Consider the following 22,292-nt stretch of genomic DNA (forward strand, 5'->3'; position numbering starts at 1 on the left):
GACAGTGATGGTCGGCTCCGCAATCTCACAAGGTCATAAGGTCATGTGATAGGAGCAGAATTAGGCCATTCGGCCCATCAAGTCTACTCCGCCATTCAATCATGGCTGATCTATCTCTCCCTCCTAACCCCATTCTCCTGCCTTCTCCCCATGACCCCTGACACCCGCACTAATCAAGAATCTATCTCTGCCTTAAAAATACCCCTTGACTTGGGAAACGGAACATAAATAGTGGTGTGCAAAACACAGAGTGCTGGAGTAACTCAGCGGGTCAGGCAGCATCTCTGGAGAACATGGATGAGTTACTCCAGCACTCTGTGAAACGTCACCTATCCATGTTCTCCACAGATGCTGCCTGACCCGCTGAGTTACTCCAGCACTCTGTGTTGTTCTCAAGATTCCAGCATTATGTAAGATTAGGATCCTTTAGGAGATGAGAAAACATTGATTTAATCAAAGGGTGGTGAATCTGTGGAATTTTTTGCCACAGAAGGCTGTGGAGGCCAAGTCAATGGATATTTTTAAGGCAGAGATAGATTCTTGATTAGTACGGGTGTCAGAGGTTATGGGGAGAAGGCAAGAGAATGGGGTTAGGAGAGAGAGATAGATCAGCCATGATTGAATGGCGGAGTAGACTTGATGGGCCGAATGGCCTAATTCTGCTCCTATCAATAGACAATAGACAAAAGGTGCAGGAGTAGGCCATTCGGCCCTTCAAGCCAGCACCGCCATTCAATGTGGTCATGGCTGATCATCCACAATCAGTACCCCATTCCTGCCTTCTCCCCATATCCCCTGACTCCTCTATCTTTAAGAGACCTATCTAGCTCTCTCTTGAAAGCATCCAGAGAACCGGCCTCCACTGCCCTCTGAGGCAGAGAATTCCACAGACTCACAACTCTCTGTGTGAAAAAGATTTTCCTCATCTCCATTCTAAATGGCTTACTCCTTATTCTTAAACTGTGGCCCCTGGTTCTGGACTCCCCCAACATCGGGAACATGTTTCCTGCCTCTAGCGTGTCCAAACCCTTAATAATCTTATATGTTTCAATAAGATCCCCTCTCATCCTTCTAAACCCCAGCGTGTACAAGCCCAGTCGCTCCATTCTTTCAACATATGACAGTCCCGGCATCCCGGGAATTAACCTGGTGAACCTACGCTGCACTCCCTCAATAGCAAGAATGTCCTTCCTCAAATTAGGGGACCAAAACTGCACACAATACTCCAGGTGTGGTCTCACTTATTATGAGCTTATTACAGTTCCTTGCATCTGACAGAGGGATGATAACAACATTTAAAAGACAGTTAGACAGGTACATGGATAGGATAAGTTTAGAGGGATATGGACCAAACGCAGGCAGGTGGGGCTAGTGTAGATGGGGCATGTTGGTCGGTGTGGGTAAGTTGGGCCGAAGGGCCTGTTTCCACGCTGTACGACTGACTCTAGGACCCGCTGCATCATGAAGGCTCCTTTTAAGGAAACAGCCTTCTCGTTATTTCTGAATCGTATTTTGTTTTGAAGTTAAAATGGCATTGAGCATACAATGGTGATTGGTGCTGAGAGTTGTGATCGAGCCTCATGTGGTCCCGAACTGTCCTGGACATTAATGGCAATGTTTCCAAACTTGGCCACGGGACACACATCTGCTTTGAATAAGATGGTGAGTTGACAATTCATTAAGTAGGTGGATTGCGGCTCCCATCATTCATTAGCAACACAGAGGCAACCTAAACCAGACATCAAAGGGGATTTATGGAACGTCCTGCACAGAACGCCCGCTGGCAACATTTAAAACAAGGCTGCACTCACTTCAAGAGAGGCACAAGATGCTGCAGGCACTTGAAACAGGAACAAAAGCCAAAGTGCTGAATCTTCACAACTGGTGATCATTTTCCAATGTTCTATAGATTCAGGATCAGTTCCTGTGGATTGGAGGGTAGCTAATGTTATCCCACTTTTTAAGAAAGGCGGGAGAGAGAAAACAGGGAATTATAGACCAGTTAGCCTGACATCGGTGGTGGGGAAGATGCTGGAGTCAATTATAAAAGATGAAATAGCCGCACATTTGGATAGCAGTAACAGGATCGGTCCGAGTCAGCATGGATTTACGAAGGGGAAATCATATTTGACTAATCTTCTGGAATTTTTTGAGGATGTAACTAGGAAAATGGACAAGGGAGAGCCAGTGGATGTAGTGTACCTGGATTTTCAGAAAGCATTTGATAAGGTCCCACATAGGAGATTAGTGGGCAAAATTAGAGCACATGGTATTGGGGGTAGAGTGCTGACATGGATCGATATATCGTGTATATACTGTAGTTGACAATGGTCTAGTGGCTGCTGGGAATAAACTCACCACCTTGTGTCTGTCTGATGTCAGTATCTACAGTCCGTGTGTATTTCCCGCTGTTGTTCATGTCTCTCTCTCTGTGTTCTGTTGCCAGACGGGCGTCTACCGAACCGTGCAGTGGTCCGATTCCAAGGGTGACAAGCCCTGGTGTGTTCACCCAGTCACAGGGGAGATGCTGCAAGAGGCTACAATTCATCCAGACGGGAATCCCCACTGTGAGTACAGACAGTGGCCTGGTCACCACGGGTGGGGGGGTCTCCACAGTGGGTAGACAGTGGGTAGACAGTGGGTAGACAGTGGGCAGACAGTGGGCAGACAGTGGGTAGACACAGTGGGTAGACAGTGGGTAGACAGTGGGTAGACACAGTGGGCAGACACAGTGGGCAGACAGTGGGCAGACAGTGGGTAGACACAGTGGGTAGACACAGTGGGTAGACAGTGGGTAGACACAGTGGGCAGACAGTGGGCAGACAGTGGGCAGACAGTGGGCAGACAGTGGGCAGACAGTGGGCAGACAGTGGGCAGACAGTGGGCAGACAGTGGGCAGACAGTGGGCAGACAGTGGGTAGACACAGTGGGTAGACACAGTGGGCAGACCACCACATGTGGGGTGGGCCAGACACACAGGTGGACATTCCGTGACATAGTTTGCTACCCATTTGTAATTTGGACGAAGGCTCATTCCAATCTCACACCCCCTCTCATCCAATGTGGAGTAGTCGTGCAGTTCTGGTCACCCCCATTACAGGGGGATGTGGGGGCTTTGGAGACGGTGCAGACTAGGTTCACCAGAACGACGGCTGTGTAGGAAGGAACTGAAGGAAGTAGATGTGTAGAGTGCTGGAGTAACTCAGCGGGTCAGGCAGCATCTGTGGAGAACATGGATAGGTGACGTTTCACAGAGTGCTGGAGTAACTCAGCGGGTCAGGCAGCATCTGTGGAGAACATGGATAGGTGACGTTTCACAGAGTGCTGGAGTAACTCAGCGGGTCAGGCAGCATCTGTGGAGAACATGGATAGGTGACGTTTCACAGAGTGCTGGAGTAACTCAGCGGGTCAGGCAGCAACTGTGGAGAACATGGATAGGTGATGTTTCACAGAGTGCTGGAGTAACTCAGCGGGTCGGGCAGCATCTGTGGAGAACATGGATAGGTGACGTTTCTGGTCGAGACACTTCTTTAGACTGAGAGTCGGGGGAGAGGGAAACGAGAGATATAGATGGTGATGCAGAGAGATATAGAACAAATAAATGAAAGATGCAAAATAATGCTGATGATAAAGGAAACCGGCCATTGTTAGTAGACAATAATGCTGGAGTAACTCAGCGGGACAGGCAGCAATGACAGGCCACTGTTAGTTGTAGAAACATAGAACAATAGGTGCAGGAGGAGGCCATTCGGCCCTTCGTGTCAGCACCGCCACGGCTAGGTGAAACCGAGTTACAGACAACGAGACTCAACAAGTCGACCTGTGGGGGGGGGGGGGGGGGGGAACGGAGAGGGAGGGAGGTGATGAAGGGGTTATTTGAAGTTAGACAAGTCACACCGCCCAAGCGAAATATGAGATGCTGTTCCTCCAATTTGTGATTGGCCTGTCTGTGAATGATGCTTAAATGAGAGAGTATTCACTTTGGAGAGGGCGGACAGACTTGGATTATATTCTCTGACACGTTGGAGGTTGAGGGGAGACCAGATGGACGTTTATAAAATGATGAGAGGCAGAGATGGGGTGGACAGTCAGAACCTTTTACCCAGAGATAAACGTGACTTAAAGTGAGAGGAGCAAAGTGTACAGGAGATGTGTGGGGCAGGTTTTACACAGTGGGTGGTGGGTGCCTGGAACACACTGCCAGGGGTGGTGGTGGAGGCAGATACCATAGTGGTGTTTAAGAGGCTTTTAGACAGGCACGTGGATATGCAGGGAATGGGGGGAGATAGATCATGTGCAGGCAGAGGAGAGTTGGTCCTGGCATCATGTTCAGCACGGACATTGTGGGCCGAAGGGCCTGTTCCCGTGCTATACTGTTGTATGTTGTAAGCAAGCAAATGTTTATAGGAAGGTTGCTTATTCTCTTTCTTTATATGAAAGCCTTGATCGGTTTGTTGGGAGGAGATCTCCTGGAATAAAACCAACATCTTCTTCTCATTGGCATCTGGAAACTGAAGGAATTCTTCAGAATATTTCTGAAACTGCCCACAAAGCAGTTTGACTGACAATTGTGGACAGCAGTAGGGTTCCTGGAAACAGCATCTTGCTCTGGACATACAGATGTTACAGATGTTGGAATCAGCAGATCAGACAGCATCTGTCACAGAGTCACAGTGATACAGTGTGGAAACAGGCCCTTCGGCCCAACTTGCCCACACTGGCCAACATGTCCCAGCTACACTAGTCCCACCTGCCTGCGTTTGGTCCATATCCCTCCAAATCTGTCCTATCCATGTACCTGTCTAACTGTTGTTTAAACGTTACGATAGTCCCAGCTCGTTCCATACACCCACCACCCACTGTGTGAAAAAGTTACCCCTCAGATTCCTATGAAATCTTTTCCCCTTCACCTTAAACCTATGTCCTCTGGTCCTCGATTCCCCTACTCTGGGCAAAAGACTCTGTGCATCTACCTGATCTATTCCCCTCATGATTTTATAGATTTTCAGTTCCGTTTATTGTCACGTGTACCGAGGTACAGTGAAAAGCTTTTGTTGCGTGCTAACCAGTCAGCAGAAAGACAATACATGATTACAATCGAGCCGTCCACAGTGTACAGATACATGATAAGGGAATAGCGTTTAGTGCAAGGTAAAGCCTGATAAAGGATGGTCCAAGGGTCACCAATGAGGTTGGTAGTGAGGTACCTCTCTAAGATCACCCCTTATCCTCCTGCGCTATAAGGAATAAAGTCCGGGCCCAAAGTGTCCCCTGCCCATTCCCCCACAGATGCTGCCTGACCTGCTCAGTCCCTCCAGCACTTTGTGTTTTGCACTGTTTGATACAAGGACCAATCCTGGTAAATCTCGTCTGCCTCTTTGTAACTTAACAGCATCTTCCAATAGCTGAGCGACCACCACTTTTAGTGTAGTTTAGAGAACCAGCGCGGAAACAGGCCTTTCGGCCCACCGAGTCTGTGCCGACCAGCGATCCCCGCACACTAACACAAGCCTACACACACTAGGGACAATTTACATTTATACCCAGCCAATTAACCTACAAACCTGCACGTCTTTGGAGTGTGGGAGGAAACCGAAGATCTCAGAGAAAACCCACGCAGGTCACGGGGAGACGGTGCAAACTCCGTACAGACAGCACCCGTAGTCAGGATAGAACCCGGGTCTCTGGCGCTGTGAGGCAGCAACTCTACCGCTGCACCACCGTGCCGACACCTAACTTTGTAGGTGAGAAAGTCCAACAAGCTCGCTGACTCAGATATCCCACAAGGTGGCTTTACCAGACATTGCTTTTACCAGAAGTGAGGTGTTTGTGGGGGGGGGTGGAGGTAATAACTGGATTCATTCACTGATCCTCTGTTCCATAAAGTGATTCATGACATCATTAAGGGTGGACATGTTATTTTTTACTCTTCCATTTACTGGAGGTTTCCATGAATCAGAAATACATCGAGAGACTTTTGATTCATTTAATTGGGAACAAAACGGAATGATGAAGCAAGGTGGATTGATTGCCTCTCTGGGTTAAGTCAGACACTGGAGATGTTGAACTGGAGGTTAACGACTGCCAAAGCTAATAGGATCTTGGATTGTCCACAAGGTTTGTGGGGTTGTGCTGAGACAAGTGCCATGGTTGTGGCCACATTTGCGGGTTTGGCTGCCAGATTTGGTCATTATGCTGTGTAACATTTGTGGAACGGCCTCAAGCCTTGCCAAGAATGGCCGTGCAGAATAGAACAGGTCTCATACAATTGGACAGACTAACAATATCACTGGAAGAGAAGGATAAGTGAACAGGGAAAGTATTCCAAGCTGGAATATTCATGAGGTCATGCAGTTAGAAACATAGAAGGTGGACAAAAATGCTGGAGAAACTCAGCAGGACAGGCAGCATCTATGGAGCGAAGGAATGGGTGACGTTTCGGGTTGAGACCCTTCTTCAGGTCTTCACAAGGGTCTGAAGAAGGGTCTTTGTTTTGAAGCATTTTTGTCTACCTTCGATTTTTCCAGCATCTGCAGTTCCTTCTTAAACAGCTCTTAGAAATATAGACAATAGGTGCAGGAGTAGACCAGTCGGCCCTTCGAGCCAGCACCGTCATTCAATATGATCATGGCTGATCAACCACAATCAGTACCCCGTTCCTGCCTTCTCCCCATATCCCTTGATTGCGTTAGCCTAAAGAGCTATATCTAATTCTCTCTTGAATACATCAGTTTAGAGATATAGTGTGGAAACAGGCCCTTCAGCCCACTGAGTCCATGCCGACCAGCGATCCCCGCACACTAACTCCATCCTACACACACTAGGATGCAATGTGACTTCCTGACTCTTGTACTCGATGCCCCGACTGATGATGGCAAGATATCACACGCCATCTTCACCGCTCATGTGTTGCCACTCTCAGAGAGTTATGGACTTGGACCCCAACATCCCTCTGTACATCGATGTTGTTCCGAAGTTCACAACACTGAGCTGAACATGGAACATTCACCAATCCCATCAAATATCTGTGTCTTGGCTTGTTCTTGTTCATAAGGTCACAAGTGACAGGAGCAGAATTAGGCCATTCGGCCCATCGAGTCTACTCCGCCATTCAACCATGGCTGATCTATCTCTCCCTCCTAACCCCATTCTCCTGCCTTCTCCCCATAAACTTTAGTCAAGAATTTGTCAATCTCCACTTTAAAAACAGCTTTAGACTTGGCCTCTCTGCTATTTCTCACTAAAATAATGACCTTACAGTGTGGCAACAGGCCCTTCGGCCCATCACTGGTCTAGTAAAGTGTGATGAGTGAAACTAAGGTGCATGTGTCCTACCCCCAGGTCCCAGCTGGTGTGAGATCCTGCGGCAGGAGCTGCTGGAGCAGGAGGGGGGGACTGGGGACATCCCCACGTGTGAAGACCTGGATGGTTCCTTCTCCGACACGCAGTGTGATGGCGACAGGGAGCGGTGTTGGTGCGTGTTTGCGGACGGGCAGGAGGTCCCTGGAACACGGGTCAATATGTCAGCCGGAGACAAGCCTGCCTGCAGCCGTGAGTTGTCCATGTCACCTCAATGTTCATTCACACAACCATGATCTAACTCTCCTCCTAACCCCTTCTCCTGCCTTCTCCCCATAACCTCTGACACCTGTACTAATACCGGCACTCAATGATGAGATCCCGGGTAAATGCAGCAACTTTGTGGAGAATGACGTATTGTTGAGTCTAGTTTATTGTCACGTGTACCGAGGTACAGTGAAAAACTTTTGTTGTGTGTTAACCAGTCAGCGGAAAGACAATAAATGATTATAATCAATCCGTTCACAGTGTACAGATACATGATGATGGAATAACGTTTAGTGCAAGGTAAAGCCAGCAAAGTCTGATCAAAAATAGTCCGAAGGTCACCAATGAGGTTGATAGTAGTTCAGGACCGCTCTCTGGTTGTGGTAGGATGATTCAGTTGCCTGATAACAGCTGGGAAGGAACTGTCCCTGTGCGTTTTCACACTTCTGTACCTTTTGCCCGATGGGAGAGGGGTGAAGAGGGAGTGGCCGGGGTGTGACTGGTCCTTGATGATGCTGCTGGCCTTGCCGAGGCAGCATGAGGAGTAGATGGAGTCGATGGAAGGGAGGTTGGTTTGTGTGTGTGGTGGTCTGGGCTTCTGGCCTTGCCGAGGCAGTGTGAGGTGTAGATAGAGTAGATGGAAGGGTGGTTGGCATCATGCTGCAGAAAGTACGTTGAATGGAAGTTGATGATCAGATCAGCGGTGCTGGGATTAAATGATAGTACCAGCACGAAGGGCGGAATGGACTCCTGGTCCAGACCTGCATGTTTGAACGTCGCTGGGAAGTGGGCAATGCATCACTGTCTCTGAGTTTGGTGGAAACGTATTATCTTTCAATCGGCTCTGGGCCTGAACTCACTGGAGTTTAGAAGAATGAGGGGGGGGGGGGGGGGGAGAGAATAGTGAAAGGCCTGGATAGAGTGGATGTGGAGATGATGTTTCCACTAGTGGGAGAGTCTAGGACCAGAGGTTATAGTATAAAAGGACATTCTTTTGGGAAGGAGATGACGAGGAATTTCTTTAGTCAGAGGGTGGTGAATCTGTGGAATTCTTTGCCACAGGCGGCTGTGGCGGCCAAGTCAGTGGATATTTTTAAGGCAGAGATAGATAGATTCTTGATTAGTGCGGGTGTCAGGGGTTATGGTGAGAAGGCAGGAGAATGGGGTTAGGAGGGAGAGATGGATCAGCCATGATTGAATGACATATTGATGGGCCGAATGGCCTAATTCTGCTGCTATCACTGATGACCGTATGAGTGACTCCCACGTCCACAACCAAGTCGACCTTGAGCTGTGGGAATCTCTCCGTGAACCATTCCTATTCCCCGCTGCCTGAGAACGTTTGCCATTGGTGAAGAACTTAACTGAGAATCATAGAAACATAGACAATAGGTGCAGGAGTAGGCCATTTGGCCCTTCGAGCCTGCACCATTCGCCATTCAATATGATCATGGCAGATCATCCACAATCAGTACCCCGTTCCTGCCTTCTCCCCATATCCCCTGACTGTGTTAACCCTCAGAGCTGAATCGAACTCTCTGTTGAATGCATGTGTTGTACGCTGGAGATTGATGGTGTGGGGATGGTTTGTGTCCCTAGGCCCGCGGTGTGCACTGCCCTTCACAGCGACTGAGACAACCAATGGCCGCGTGTTATGTGAGGACCCTCACCCTGGGCAGGTCCTGCAGCTCTGTCAGCTGGTGTGTAGACCCGGTTACCTGCCTGTCTGGGACCAGCGCTACGTGTGTGACCAAGAGACTGGCAGCTGGACATCGCACACACCTCACCCACACTCCTGTCAGAGTAAGTACCATCCACCTGGCCCCCTGTCTCTGTAAACCCCTCCCCACCCAACACTCTCCTCATCTCTGTAAATCCCTCCCCACCCTAACCCCCCGCCACTGTAAACCTCCGTCTCTACGGCTCCTGTATCCACCATCTCCTTGTCTTTGTACACACAAGGAACTGCAGGTGCAACATGGATAGGAGACATTTCACAGAGTGCTGGAGTAACTCAGCGGGTCAGGCAGCATCTGTGGAGAACATGGATTTCTGTAAAACGTCACCTATCCATGTTCTCCACAGATGCTGCCTGACCCACTGAGTTACTCCAGCACTCTGTGAAACGTCACCTATCCATGTTCTCCACAGATGCTGCCTGACCCGCTGAGTTACTCCAGCTTGTTGCTTCCTAACTACTTATAACACTGTCCTTAACCTTCTCACTGAAATCACAGCCAATGATGATGTCCAGCTGTGAGCTGTCGAGAGGTCACCTGAGCAACAGACTGACCCCTCTCTAAGGACTCCATCCCCTACTCCCAATTCCTCCATCTGCGCCCAGGATGAGGTGTTCCACACCAGGGCATCGGAGATGTCCTCATTCTTTAGGGAACGTGGGTTCCACTCTTCCATTATACACAAGGCTCTCACTAAGGTCTCCTCAATATCCCGCAGCTCCATTCTTACACCCCCTCCCCCCATTCGTAACAAGGACAGTATCCCTTGTCCTCACCTTCCACCCCATCAGCCGTCGCATACAGCATATACTCCTCCGACATTTTCGCCGCCTCCAATGGGATCCCACCACTGGCCACATCTTCCCATCTCCACCCCTTTCTGCTTTCCGCAGAGACCGCTCCCTCCGTAACTCCCTGGTCAACTCGTCCCTTCCCACCCAAACCACCCCCTCCCCAGGTACATTCCCCTGCAAGCGCAGGAGATGCAACACCTGTCCCTTTACCTCCCCCCTCGACTCCATCCAAGGACCGAAACAGTCTTTCCAGGTGAGGCGGAGGTTCACTTGCACCTCCTCCAACCTCATCTACTGTATCCACTGTTCCAGGTGTGGACTCCTGTATATCGGTGAGACCAAGCGCAGGCTCGGCGATCGTTTAGCTGAACATCTCCGCTCAGTCCGTCTTAACCTACCTGATCTCCCGGTTGCTCAGCACTTTAACTCCCCCTACCATTCCCAATCTGACCTTTCAGTCCTGGGCCTCCTCCATTGTCAGAGTGAGGCCCAGCACAAATTGGAGGAACAGCATCTCATATTGCGTTTGGGCAGCTGACACCCCAGCGGTATGAACATTGACTTCTCTAACTTCAAGTAGCCCTTGCTTTCCCTCTCTCTCCATCCCCTCCCCCTTCCCAGTTCTCCCACCAGTCTTATTGTCTCCGACTACATTCTATCTCTGTCCCGCCCATTCCCCTGACATCAGTCTGAAGAAGGGTCTTGATCCGAAACGACGCCCATTCCTTCTCTCCAGAGATGCTGCCTGTCATGCTGAGTTACTCCAGCATTTTGTGTCTACCTTCGATTTAAACCAGCATCTGAAGTTCTTTCTTACACAGACTGACCTCTCTAATGTCATGTGGCAGAAATGAACCCAGAACACAGAGATGTCAACTTGCACTCACCCCAAGTTCACACAAGGGGTGGTGGGTGAATGGAATGAGCTGCCAGAGGAGATAGTTGAGGCTGGGACTATCGCAACATTTCAGTCGAGTTTATTGTCACATGTACCGAGGTACAGTGAAAAGCTTTTGTTGTGTGCTAACCAGTCAGCGGAAAGACAATACATGATTACAATCGAGCCGACCACAGTGTACAGATACATGATAAGGGTATAATGTTTAGTGCAAGGTAAAGCCAGCAAAGTCCGATCAAGGATAGTCTGAGGGTGTTAAAAGACATTTAGACAGGTACACGGATTGGACAGGTTCAGAGGGATATGGACCAAATGCGAGCAGGTGGGACTAGTGTAGATGGGCCATGTTGGCCGGTGTGGGTAAGTTGGACCGAAGGGCATGTCTCCAAGGGCCGTATCACTCTATGACTCTAAGTGGGACGTGTAGATGGGCCATGTTGGCCGGTGTGGGTAAAGTCAAAGTCAAAGTCAATTTTATTGGTCACATGAACCCGAAGGTGCAGTGATATGAATTTGCCAGCAGCGATACACTTAAAAAGAATATACAATACACAGTAAGATTTAACACAAACATCCAGCACAGTGTTCTTCACTGTGGTGGAAGGCAACAAGGTTCAGCCATCCTCCTCTTTTGGGCTGAAGGGCCTGTTTCCACGCTGTATCACTCTGTGACTCTAAGTGGGACGAGTGTAGATGGGACATGTTGGTCGGTGTGGGCAAGATGGGCCGAAGGGCCTGTTTCCACGCTGTATCACTCTATGACTATGAAATGTTCACCGATTCTCTTTCTACAGATGCTGCTGGACCCGCTGATGTCAACGGGATTCTCTCTTATTTCAGATTTCCTGCTTCTGCAGGCTATGTTTTAACTTTGGAAGTGATTTGTGTTGAAGCCAGCTGTTGGTGTCTGTGTCTGCAGGGCTCCAGATGTTTCAGGTGGTCCAGACTGGGACCAGCTTCCAGCTGCTCCTGCCGTCGGGGAACATCTGTAACGGAGACTACGCTGGGTTACTGACAACCTTCAGCTCTATCCTCACTGATGATCTCACGGCCAGAGGATTCTGTCATCTTCAGGTACGTTACTTCATGGTCTTGTTCCCCTTCTCATGATGGTGTTTAGATGGGGCACAGATGTTGGCAGTGACAAGTTAGGCCAAAGGGCCTGTCACCCTGAAACTGAAGTTGCTAAAGTATGACTTTCTCATTATAATATCCAGGTGAGGAGAACAGAGGGCCTAGTCTCAGAATTAAAAGACGTTCCTTTATGAAAGTGATGAGGAGGAATGTCTTTAGTCAGGGGGTGGTGAATCTGTGGAATTAATTGCCACAGACGGCTGTGGAGGACACGTCAGTGGATATTTTTAAGGCAGAGACAGATAGATTCTTGATCAGTACGGGTGTCAGGGGAGAAGGCAGGAGAATGGGGTTAGGAGGGAGAGATAGATCAGCCATGATTGAATAGCGGAGTAGACATGATGGGCCGAATGGCCTAATTCTGCTCATGCCACGTATGAACATATGAACATTGTAAGTGTAAAGTCTCATGGATGAATGTGTGGTGGTGCGTTCATTGGCTCAGTAACTCATTGAGCATAGAGTAGTACAGGTACGCTCAGGTGAGTGTACAGGTAAACAGCAAGTAAAGCAGTGCACGTCTTCAATATTCAAGAGTGTTTTATTGTCATGTGTCCCAGACAGAACAATGACATTCTTACTTACAGAATATGTAAACATGGTACTTTGTAAACAATATAATAAACATATATATATATGTAATACATAACGAACATAGACATACATACATGCACAAACGCATACACACGTGTATATATATGTGTACACACACGTACATATACACATGTTTACACACACACTTGTGTATATATGTATGTGTACACGTGTACACACACACTTGTGTATATATGTGTGTGCACACACACACATGTACACACACACATGTACACACACATACATACACACAACCATGTGTACACACGCACGTGTACACACACATGTACACACACATGTACATGCACACATGTACACACACACGTACACACAAACATGTGTACACACATGTACACAAACATGTGTACACACACAGACATGTATACACACATGTACACACACACATACACACAAACATGTGTACAGACACATGTACACACACATGTACACACACGTACACACAAACGTGTGTACACACACATGTACACACACACATGTACACCCAAACATGTGTACGCACACATGTGTACGCACACACACACACACACACACACACACACACACACACACACACACACACACACACACACACACACACACACACACACACACACACACACACACACACACACACACACACACTGTGGTGTTGAATTGTCCGATGGCAGTAGGGAGGAAACATTGATAATGAATGGAAGTGTGGCCACCCTCATCATACATAGAGCACGCTACATGTATGAAGGCTTTCACCAGGTGCCTTGTCTCCTCAGGTGCGTGTTGGTGGCGTGATGGTGCAGGTGCCAGTGTGTGACAGTTCCTCTGTGTCCGTCCAATGTCTGAGCTTGGAGCGACTGGGAGTAAACGTCAGGTGGACAGTGCGCCTGTCGGAGGTGCCGACATTCTCTCTCCCTGACCTGCACGGCATCGGTAAACCGCGCGGCACTATGCTGTTTATGCTCTTTATCCTGTATCTGTACACTGTGGACCACTCCATTGTAGTGTGGAGGAAGGAACTGCAGGTGCTGGTTTAAACCAAAGATAGACACAAAATGCTGGAGTAACTCAGCGGGACAGGCAGCATCTCTGGAGAGAAGGAATGGGTGACGTTTCGAGTCGAGACCCTTCAGTCTGCATGAAGTATCTTGACCCAAAACGTCACCCGTTCCTTCTCTCCAGAGATGCTGCCTGTCCCGCTGAGTTACTCCAGCATTTTGTGTCTATCTTCGGCTCATGTATAGTATTTCTACTGACTGGATAGCACGGAACAAAAAAGCTTTTCACTGTAGCTCGGTAGACGTGACAAGAAACTAAACTATTATCGACAAATTATTCAGCAATTGGGGCATCACAGTGGTGCAGCGGTAGAGTTGCTGCCTCACAGCGCCACAGACGCGGGTTCGATCCTGACTACGGGCGCTGTCTGTACGGAGTTTGCACGTTCTGCCCGTGACCTGCGTGGGTTTTCTCCGGGTGCTCTGGTTTCCTCCCACACTCCAAAGACGTGCGGGTTTGTAGGTTAATTGGCTTTGATAACTTTGTTAATTGTCCCTGGTGTGTGTAGGATAGCGTTAATGTGCGGGGATCGCTGGTCAGCGCGGGCTCGCTGGGCCGAAGGGACTGTATCTCGAAACTAAACACAACTAAATGGTAAATGCTATCTATAATTGAGAAGATAGTTGGGAGCTACAGGAGTCAGCCAAGGTGTCTAGACATTGAACCTGCTTGGTGTGGAGATGACTGAATGAATGATCACTGTGATTAGAAACACAACTATTGAAACTTGTCTGACCTTCACATATTCCTTCCACATGCTTCTCCTCATCCTCCTCATGGTAATTGCTTTATGGAGATTCAGATTTACAACCTATCCCTTTGCAATCTTGTTCCCTGAGCTGTGTAGATCACTCACATTCCTGGGATGTTATTAATATCTTAGATCGCTGATGAAATTCCTCCTCGTTCACTTGCTCTTGTGAATCGCGCCCCGTTTCTGAACTCCAGTCCACAGGTTGCAACACTGTCCCAGCCCTTGGAAGCTTTGGAATTACTTCATGAAGTTCACAAGTGATAGCAGCAGAAAGAGGCCATTCGGCCCATCAAGTCTACTCCACCATTCAATCATGGCTGATCTATCTCTCCCTCCTAACCCCATTCTTTATGGGGAGAAGGCAGGAGAATGGGGTTGAGAGGGAGAGATAAATCAACCATGATTGAATGGTGGAGTAGACTTGATGGGCCGAATGGCCTAATTCTGTTCCTGGAATTTATGGACAATAATCGGATCTGAAGTTGTGGAAAGATTCAGAGATGGAGGCGGAGTGGGAGTGTGGTGTTAATTACATTCACTGGCAAGGGGTAGCATGGGCCTGATGGGCTGAATAGACTGTGTGTCTGATACATGAACCATCATCTTGGGGAGATGTGTAATGATGGACGCTGTTTGCCCCCTACAGAGACGGCTCTGCTGGGCAACGGTTTACACCAGCGCTTCACCCAGCTCGTCACCAGTGGCAACTATCGCCTGCTTTTGGATTCCAAGCAGTTTGTAGCAGAACCTGTCACCGCTTCACCCGAGGACCACGGTCACACCGACCCACCCACCGTGCAGCTGGGATGTGTTGACGGCTACCTGCGTGTCCCAGCCTCAACTGCAGCCGGCAGTGACGTGCCCCAGTGCAGTAAGTGGCACCGCATACACCTGTGTGGACAGCAGCTCACTGTAATGTTACACAGAGCCATAGTTATAGTCATGGTCACAGTGTCACACAGTGTCACACAGAGGCACACAGACACACACACACACACACACACACACACACACACACACACACACACACACACACACACACCTACACACACACACACACACACACACACACACACACACACACACACACACACACACACACACACACACCCACACACACACACACATGCACACACACACACACACACACACACACACACATACACATGCATACACACACACACTAAACATACACACATGCACACCACACACACAACACACACATACACACGCACGCACACCACGCAAACGAACACCAACACACACACAAACCAACCACACACACACACCACCACACACACACACAACCCCACACACAAACACACACACACACACACACACCCACCGAGACCCCCCACCAAACACACACACACCACACAAAAACAACACACACACACACACACGCGTTACACACAACACAAAACCCCGCACACAAACACACACACCACACACACGCACACCGCAACACACGCGTACACACACACACACACACACAACACACACCAACACACAAAACGCACACTCCACCAACATAACACACACCATAAACACACACACACACACACACACACCATAAACACACACACACACACACACACACACCATAAACACACACCACACACACACACGCGCACACACACATCATACACACACACATGCACACACACACACACACACACACGCACACACACACACACACACACGTACACACACACGCACACACACACGCACACACACACGCACACACGCACACACACACACACACACACACACACACACACGCACGCACACACACACACACACACACACACACACACACACGCACACACGCGCACACACACACAGTCATGGTCATAGTCACAGAGTTATAAACCAACAGAGTCACAGAGTGTAGGGTGGGGGTGACGCTGGGGGTGACACTGGGGGTGACACTGGGATGGGGGGTAACACTGGGGGTAACACTGGGTGTAACTGTGAACACTGGGGGTGACGCTGGGGTGACGGTGACACTGGGGGTGACACTGGGGGTGACACTGGGGGTGACACTCGGGGTGACACTGGGGGTGGGTGTAACACTGGGGGTAACTGTGAACACTGGGGGTGGGGGTAACACTGGGGGTGGGGGTAACACGGGGGGTGGGGATGACACTGGGGGTGGGGGTGACACTGGGTGTAACTGTGATCACTGGGGGTGGGGGTGACACTGGGTGTAACTGTGAACACTGGGGATGTGGGGGTAACAGTGATCTCTCTGTCTCAGCTGTCTGCCCGTCTGGCACCTTTGTCCGGGACGGTGTCTGCGTTCTTTGTCCCGCTGGCTTCTACCAGGACGTTGCCGGAAGCAGTGGGTGTCACAGATGTCCATCAGGGCGGGAGACCGTTTCTCCTGGAGCATTCTCAGCCCAACACTGTAAGTACAGAGCTTGCTCTTTACTCTACACTTGCTCAATGGTCAATGCTGTCTAATGCCACGTATCATTCATCTTGCTTTCTCTCTCCATCCCCTCCCCCTTCCCAGTTCTCCCACCAGACTTACTGTCTCCAACTACATTCTATCTCTGTCCCGCCCCCTCCCCAGACATCAGTCTGAAGAAGGGTCTCGACCAGAAAAGTCACCCATTCCTTCTCTCCAGAGATGCTGCCTGTCCCGCTGAGTTACTCCAGCTTTTTGTGTCTACCTTCAGCAAGACCATCCACTTACATCAGCACAGTCCCCGGTCACAGACTGAGTTCTTGCCAGTCTCTTCCCAGCTGTTATCAGGCAACTGAACCATCCTACCACAACCAGAGAGCGGTCCTGAACTACTATCTACCTCATTGGTGACCCTCGGACTATCCTTGATCGGACTTTGCTGGCTTTACCTTGCACTAAACGTTATTCCCTTATCATGTATCTGTACACTGTGAATGGATCAACTGTACATACTAAGCAGAGTTTCAGAATCCCCCTTGACGATATAAAACTTTAGGTTATGAGACTGCGAGTCTATGATGCAGTTTAAATCAGTTTGTCCAAGCAGGTGTAGAACATCACCCCCTGTAGGCCCGAGGCCTTTTTCCATGACAGAGATAACAGGCACATAAAACTAATGTAAAAAAACATACCTGATAAACATGAACAGAGTAGGAAGGACTCACTTCTGACACCATGTAATGATTCGAGTCGGACACACAGCAAATTCAACGTTAAGTCTACTCTGTCATTCAATCATGGCTGATCCATCTCTCCCTCCTAACTCCATTCTCCTGCCTTCTCCCCATAACCCTTGACACCCGAATCTATCTATGACTTTGACTTTGTCCCTTACCATCTGGACGCCCGCAGCAACGGCTGCGGAGGGTGGTGGTCCCGACCACGGGGGAAAATGGAGGAGGACTGGCCAAGCTCTGTGCCTTCCACTACAGTGATGAATGCTGTGGTGGATGTTTGTGTAAAAATTTTATTGTGGTTGCGTTCTTTATTATTGTACCGCTGCTGGCAACCCAAATACCACCGACCTTGGTTGTGTGGCAATTAAATTATATCAGTCTGCCTTAAATATATTCACTGACGTGGCCTCCACAGCCGTCTGTGGCAAAGAATTCCACAGATTCAAGTTCAAGTTCACGTTTGTTGTCACATGCACCAATTAATATACCGTGATATTTGAGTTACCAGACAGCCATACAATTAAAGAGAACACAATACACAATAGAATGTAACATAAACATCCACCACATTCTTCACCGTGATGTAAGGCAATACAGTTCAGTCATCTTCCTCCTTTGTTCACCCGTGGTCGGGGCTTGAACCCTCAGCAGCCGCCGCTACAGATGTTCAGGCCCTCTCGTCGGGATGATCGAAACTCCGACGTTGGGAATGATCGGAACACACTTGGAGTTCCCGAGTCGGCTGCTTCTTACCGGAGACCGCGGCTTCACGATGTTGAGGTGCACAGGCCCCACGGTCAGAGCTCCGTCGCTGGCGATCCTTGGACTAAAATAATTTACTTCACCACCCTCTGACTAAAGAAATTCATCCTCTCCTTCCTAAAGAAACGTCCTTTAATTCTGAGTGTGATCTCTGGTTCTAGACTCTCACACTAGTGGAAACATTCTCTCCACATCCACTCTATCCAGGCCTTTCACTATTCTGTATGTTTCAATGAGGTCCCCCCTCTCATTCTTCTAAACTCCAGTGAGTAAAGGCCCAGTGCCGACAAACACTCATCATATGTTAACCCACTCATTCCTGGATCATTGTGTTTAACAGGTGTAACGGAATGTGAAGCTTTGGGTCAGGAGTGTGATGGGCAGGGTCGGTACCGAGCTGCCCAGCGTGACGTTGATGACCAGATGTCCTTCTGTGTCACTGCCACTGGACAGAGGTTGGCCTGGACCGAGACCAATGCATCGCTCACTGCAGCCCAGTGCATCGGTCAGTGCATCTACTACTGCAGTGTTACCACCATCTTGTGTTGTTGCAATAATCTCTGGTTGATAGGCATAGAGTGATGCAGTGTGGAAACAGGCACTTCAACCCAACTGGCCCATAGCGATCAACTTGCCCACACCGGTCAACATGCCCACACCGGACAACTTGCCCACACCGCCCAACATGCCCACACCAGCCAACATGCCCACACCGCCCAACATGCCCACACCAGCCAACATGCCCACACCGGCCAACATGCCCACACTGACCAACATGCCCACACTGCCCACACCGCCCAACATGCCCACACCGGCCAACATGCCCACACCGGCCAACATGCCCACACTGACCAACTTGCCCACACCGGCCAACATGCCCACACCGGTCAACATGCCTACATCGGCCAACATGCCCACACCGGTCAACATGCCCACACCGGCCAACATGCCCACGCCGGCCAACATGCCCACACCGGCCAACATGCCCACACCGGCCAACATGCCCACACCGCCCACACCGACCAACATGCCCCAACATACCCACACCGGCCAACATACCCACACCGGACAACTTGCCCACACCGGCCAACATGCCCACACTGACCAACTTGCCCACACCGGCCAACATGCCCACACCGGTCAACATGCCCACAGCGGCCAACATGCCCACACCGGCCAACATGCCCACACCGGCCAACATGCCCACACCGCCCACACCGGCCAACATGCCCACATCAGCCAACTTGCCCACACCGGCCAACTTGCCCACACTGCCCACACCGCCCACACCGGCCAACATGCCCACATCAGCCAACTTGCCCACACTGGCCAACTTGCCCCAACTTGCCCACACCGGCCAGCATGCCCACATCGGCCAACTTGCCCACACCGGCCAACTTGCCCACACCGGCCAACTTGCCCCAACTTGCCCACACCGGACAACTTGCCCACACTGGCCAACTTGCCCCAACTTGCCCACACCGGCCAACTTGCCCCAACTTGCCCACACCGGCCAACTTGCCCCAACTTGCCCACACCGGCCAACTTTCCCACATCGGCCAACTTGCCCACACCGGCCAACTTGCCCACACCGGCCAACTTGCCCCAACTTGCCCACACCGGCCAACTTGCCCACACTGGCCAACTTGCCCCAACTTGCCCACACCGGCCAACTTGCCCACATCGGCCAACTTGCCCACACCGGCCAACTTGCCCACACCGGCCAACTTGCCCCAACTTGCCCACACCGGCCAACTTTCCCACACTGGCCAACTTGCCCCAACTTGCCCACACCGGCCAACTTGCCCACATCGGCCAACTTGCCCACACCGGCCAACTTGCCCCAACTTGCCCACATCGGCCAACTTGCCCACACCGGCCAACTTGCCCACACCGGCCAACTTGCCCCAACTTGCCTACACCGGCCAACTTGCCCACACCGGCCACTTGCCCACACTGGCCAACTTGCCCCAACTTGCCCACACCGGCCAACTTGCCCACACTGACCAACGTGTCCCAACGACACTAGTCATAGGGTGGTGCAGCCTGGAAACAGACCCTTCAGCCCAACTTGCCCACACCGCCCAACATGCCCACATCGGCCAACTTGCCCACACCGGCCAACTTGCCCCAACTTGCCCACACCGCCCAACATGTCCCACCTGCCTGCGCTTGGTCCATATTCCTCCAAACCTGTCCTATCCATGTACCTGTCTAACTGCTTCTTGTCCATACACCCACCACCCTTCATACACACCTCTATAAGATCTCCCCTCATCCTCCTGCGCACATAGAATAGAGACTCAGCCAACTCAACCTCTCCCTATAGCTCACACCCTCTAGTCCTGGCAACATCCTTGTAAATCTTCTCTGCACCTTTTCCAGCATGACAACATATTTCCTATAACATGGTGCCCAGAACTGAACACAATATTCTAAATGCGGTCTCACCAATGTCTTATACACTGCAGCATGACCTCCCAACTTCTATACTCAATACTCTGAAGGCCAAAGTGCCAAAAGCCTTTTTGACCACCTCACCTACCTGCGACTCCACCTTCAAGGAACCATGCACCCCCTGTTCTACAAATAGTCCCTCTGCTCTACAGCACTACCCAGAGCCCTGCCATTCACTGTGGTTTGCTGCTGCTTATTGGAGCGTCAGTTTTTGAACACCTTTCCCAACATCTGTCAAGAAATCATGAGGCAAGTTTCCTGATTTTCACTAACCTGTGACATTACTGAACTGTGACGTGGTCTGCCTCAGGTCTCGGTGTTTGGCCCGATGCTGATTGTTCATAAACGATAGGAGCATCGGTAGGCCATTCGGCCCATCAAGTCTACTCTGCTATCCAATCACGGCATCGACAGTATATCAATGATTTGGACGAGAACATACATGGCATGGTTAGGTAGAGTCCAGCCAAAACAACCATGTTATGCCTTGCCTGATTGAACCTACATTTGACAAGGGCAATAATGTATTTGGTTGGCTCGACACAAATAGTCCCAGGACTATTGTGGAATTCTCTGCCTCAGAGGGCGGTGGAGGCGGGTTCTCTGGATACTTTCAAGAGAGAGCTAGATAGGGCTCTTAAAGATAGCGGAGTCAGGGGATATGGGGAGAAGGCAGGAACGGGGTACTGATTGTGGATGATCAGCCATGATCACATTGAATGGCGATGCTGGGTCGAAGGGCCGAATGGCCTACTCCTGCACCTATTGTCTATTGTGTATTGATCTGTCCTCGCATCAATTTTTAAAACCATATTGCGTTCATTGCCAAAGCAAAGTATATATCTGTGAGGCAGAATTTCACCTGTGAGTTTGTCTTGTTGTGGGACAGGCCTCGTTGTGGAAACGAATGGTCAACTTTGTTACCTTCAAACGTCACAACTTTTCCCCTGTTATTTGTAATCTGGTTTATTTATTTTTGTTTCTTTTCATAAGGTCATGAGTGATAGGAGCAGAATTAGGCCATTCAACCATGTCTGATCTATCTCTCCCTCCCAGTCCCATTCTCCTGCCTTCTCCCCATAACCCCTGACACCCGTGCTAATCAAGAATCTATCTATCTCTGCCTTAAAAATATCCACCGACTTGGCCTCCACAGCCGTCTGTGGCAAAGAGTTCCACAGATTCACCACCCTCTGGCAAGAAATTCCTCCTCATCTCCTTCCTAAAGGAACGTCCTTTAATTCTGAGGCTGTGACCTCAGGTCCTAGACTCTCCCACTAGTGGAAACATCCTTTCCACATCCACTCTATCCAAGCTTTTTACTGTTCTGAAGATAGACACAAAAAGCTGGAGTAACTCAGCGGATCAGTCCTGCTGAGTTACTCCAGCTT

At 49.9% G+C, this 22,292-nt stretch overlaps 1 protein-coding gene across 1 annotated transcript in view; it reads left to right on the forward strand.

Moving 5' to 3' along the window:
- The window catches only part of tg (thyroglobulin), a 161,389-nt gene that overhangs the window by 27,605 nt on the left and 111,492 nt on the right, over nt 1-22,292 (forward strand). The window contains exons 13-20 of the mRNA XM_033020435.1: nt 2,447-2,567; nt 7,342-7,551; nt 9,166-9,369; nt 11,917-12,071; nt 13,496-13,652; nt 15,179-15,403; nt 16,793-16,942; nt 18,785-18,949. Of these exons, the coding sequence (XP_032876326.1) occupies nt 2,447-2,567; nt 7,342-7,551; nt 9,166-9,369; nt 11,917-12,071; nt 13,496-13,652; nt 15,179-15,403; nt 16,793-16,942; nt 18,785-18,949 (1,387 nt within the window). The remainder of the gene's footprint in view (nt 1-2,446; nt 2,568-7,341; nt 7,552-9,165; nt 9,370-11,916; nt 12,072-13,495; nt 13,653-15,178; nt 15,404-16,792; nt 16,943-18,784; nt 18,950-22,292) is intronic.

The sequence above is a fragment of the Amblyraja radiata genome, chromosome 4 (assembly GCF_010909765.2).
Source record: "Amblyraja radiata isolate CabotCenter1 chromosome 4, sAmbRad1.1.pri, whole genome shotgun sequence".
Classification (NCBI taxonomy): Eukaryota; Metazoa; Chordata; class Chondrichthyes; order Rajiformes; family Rajidae; genus Amblyraja; species Amblyraja radiata.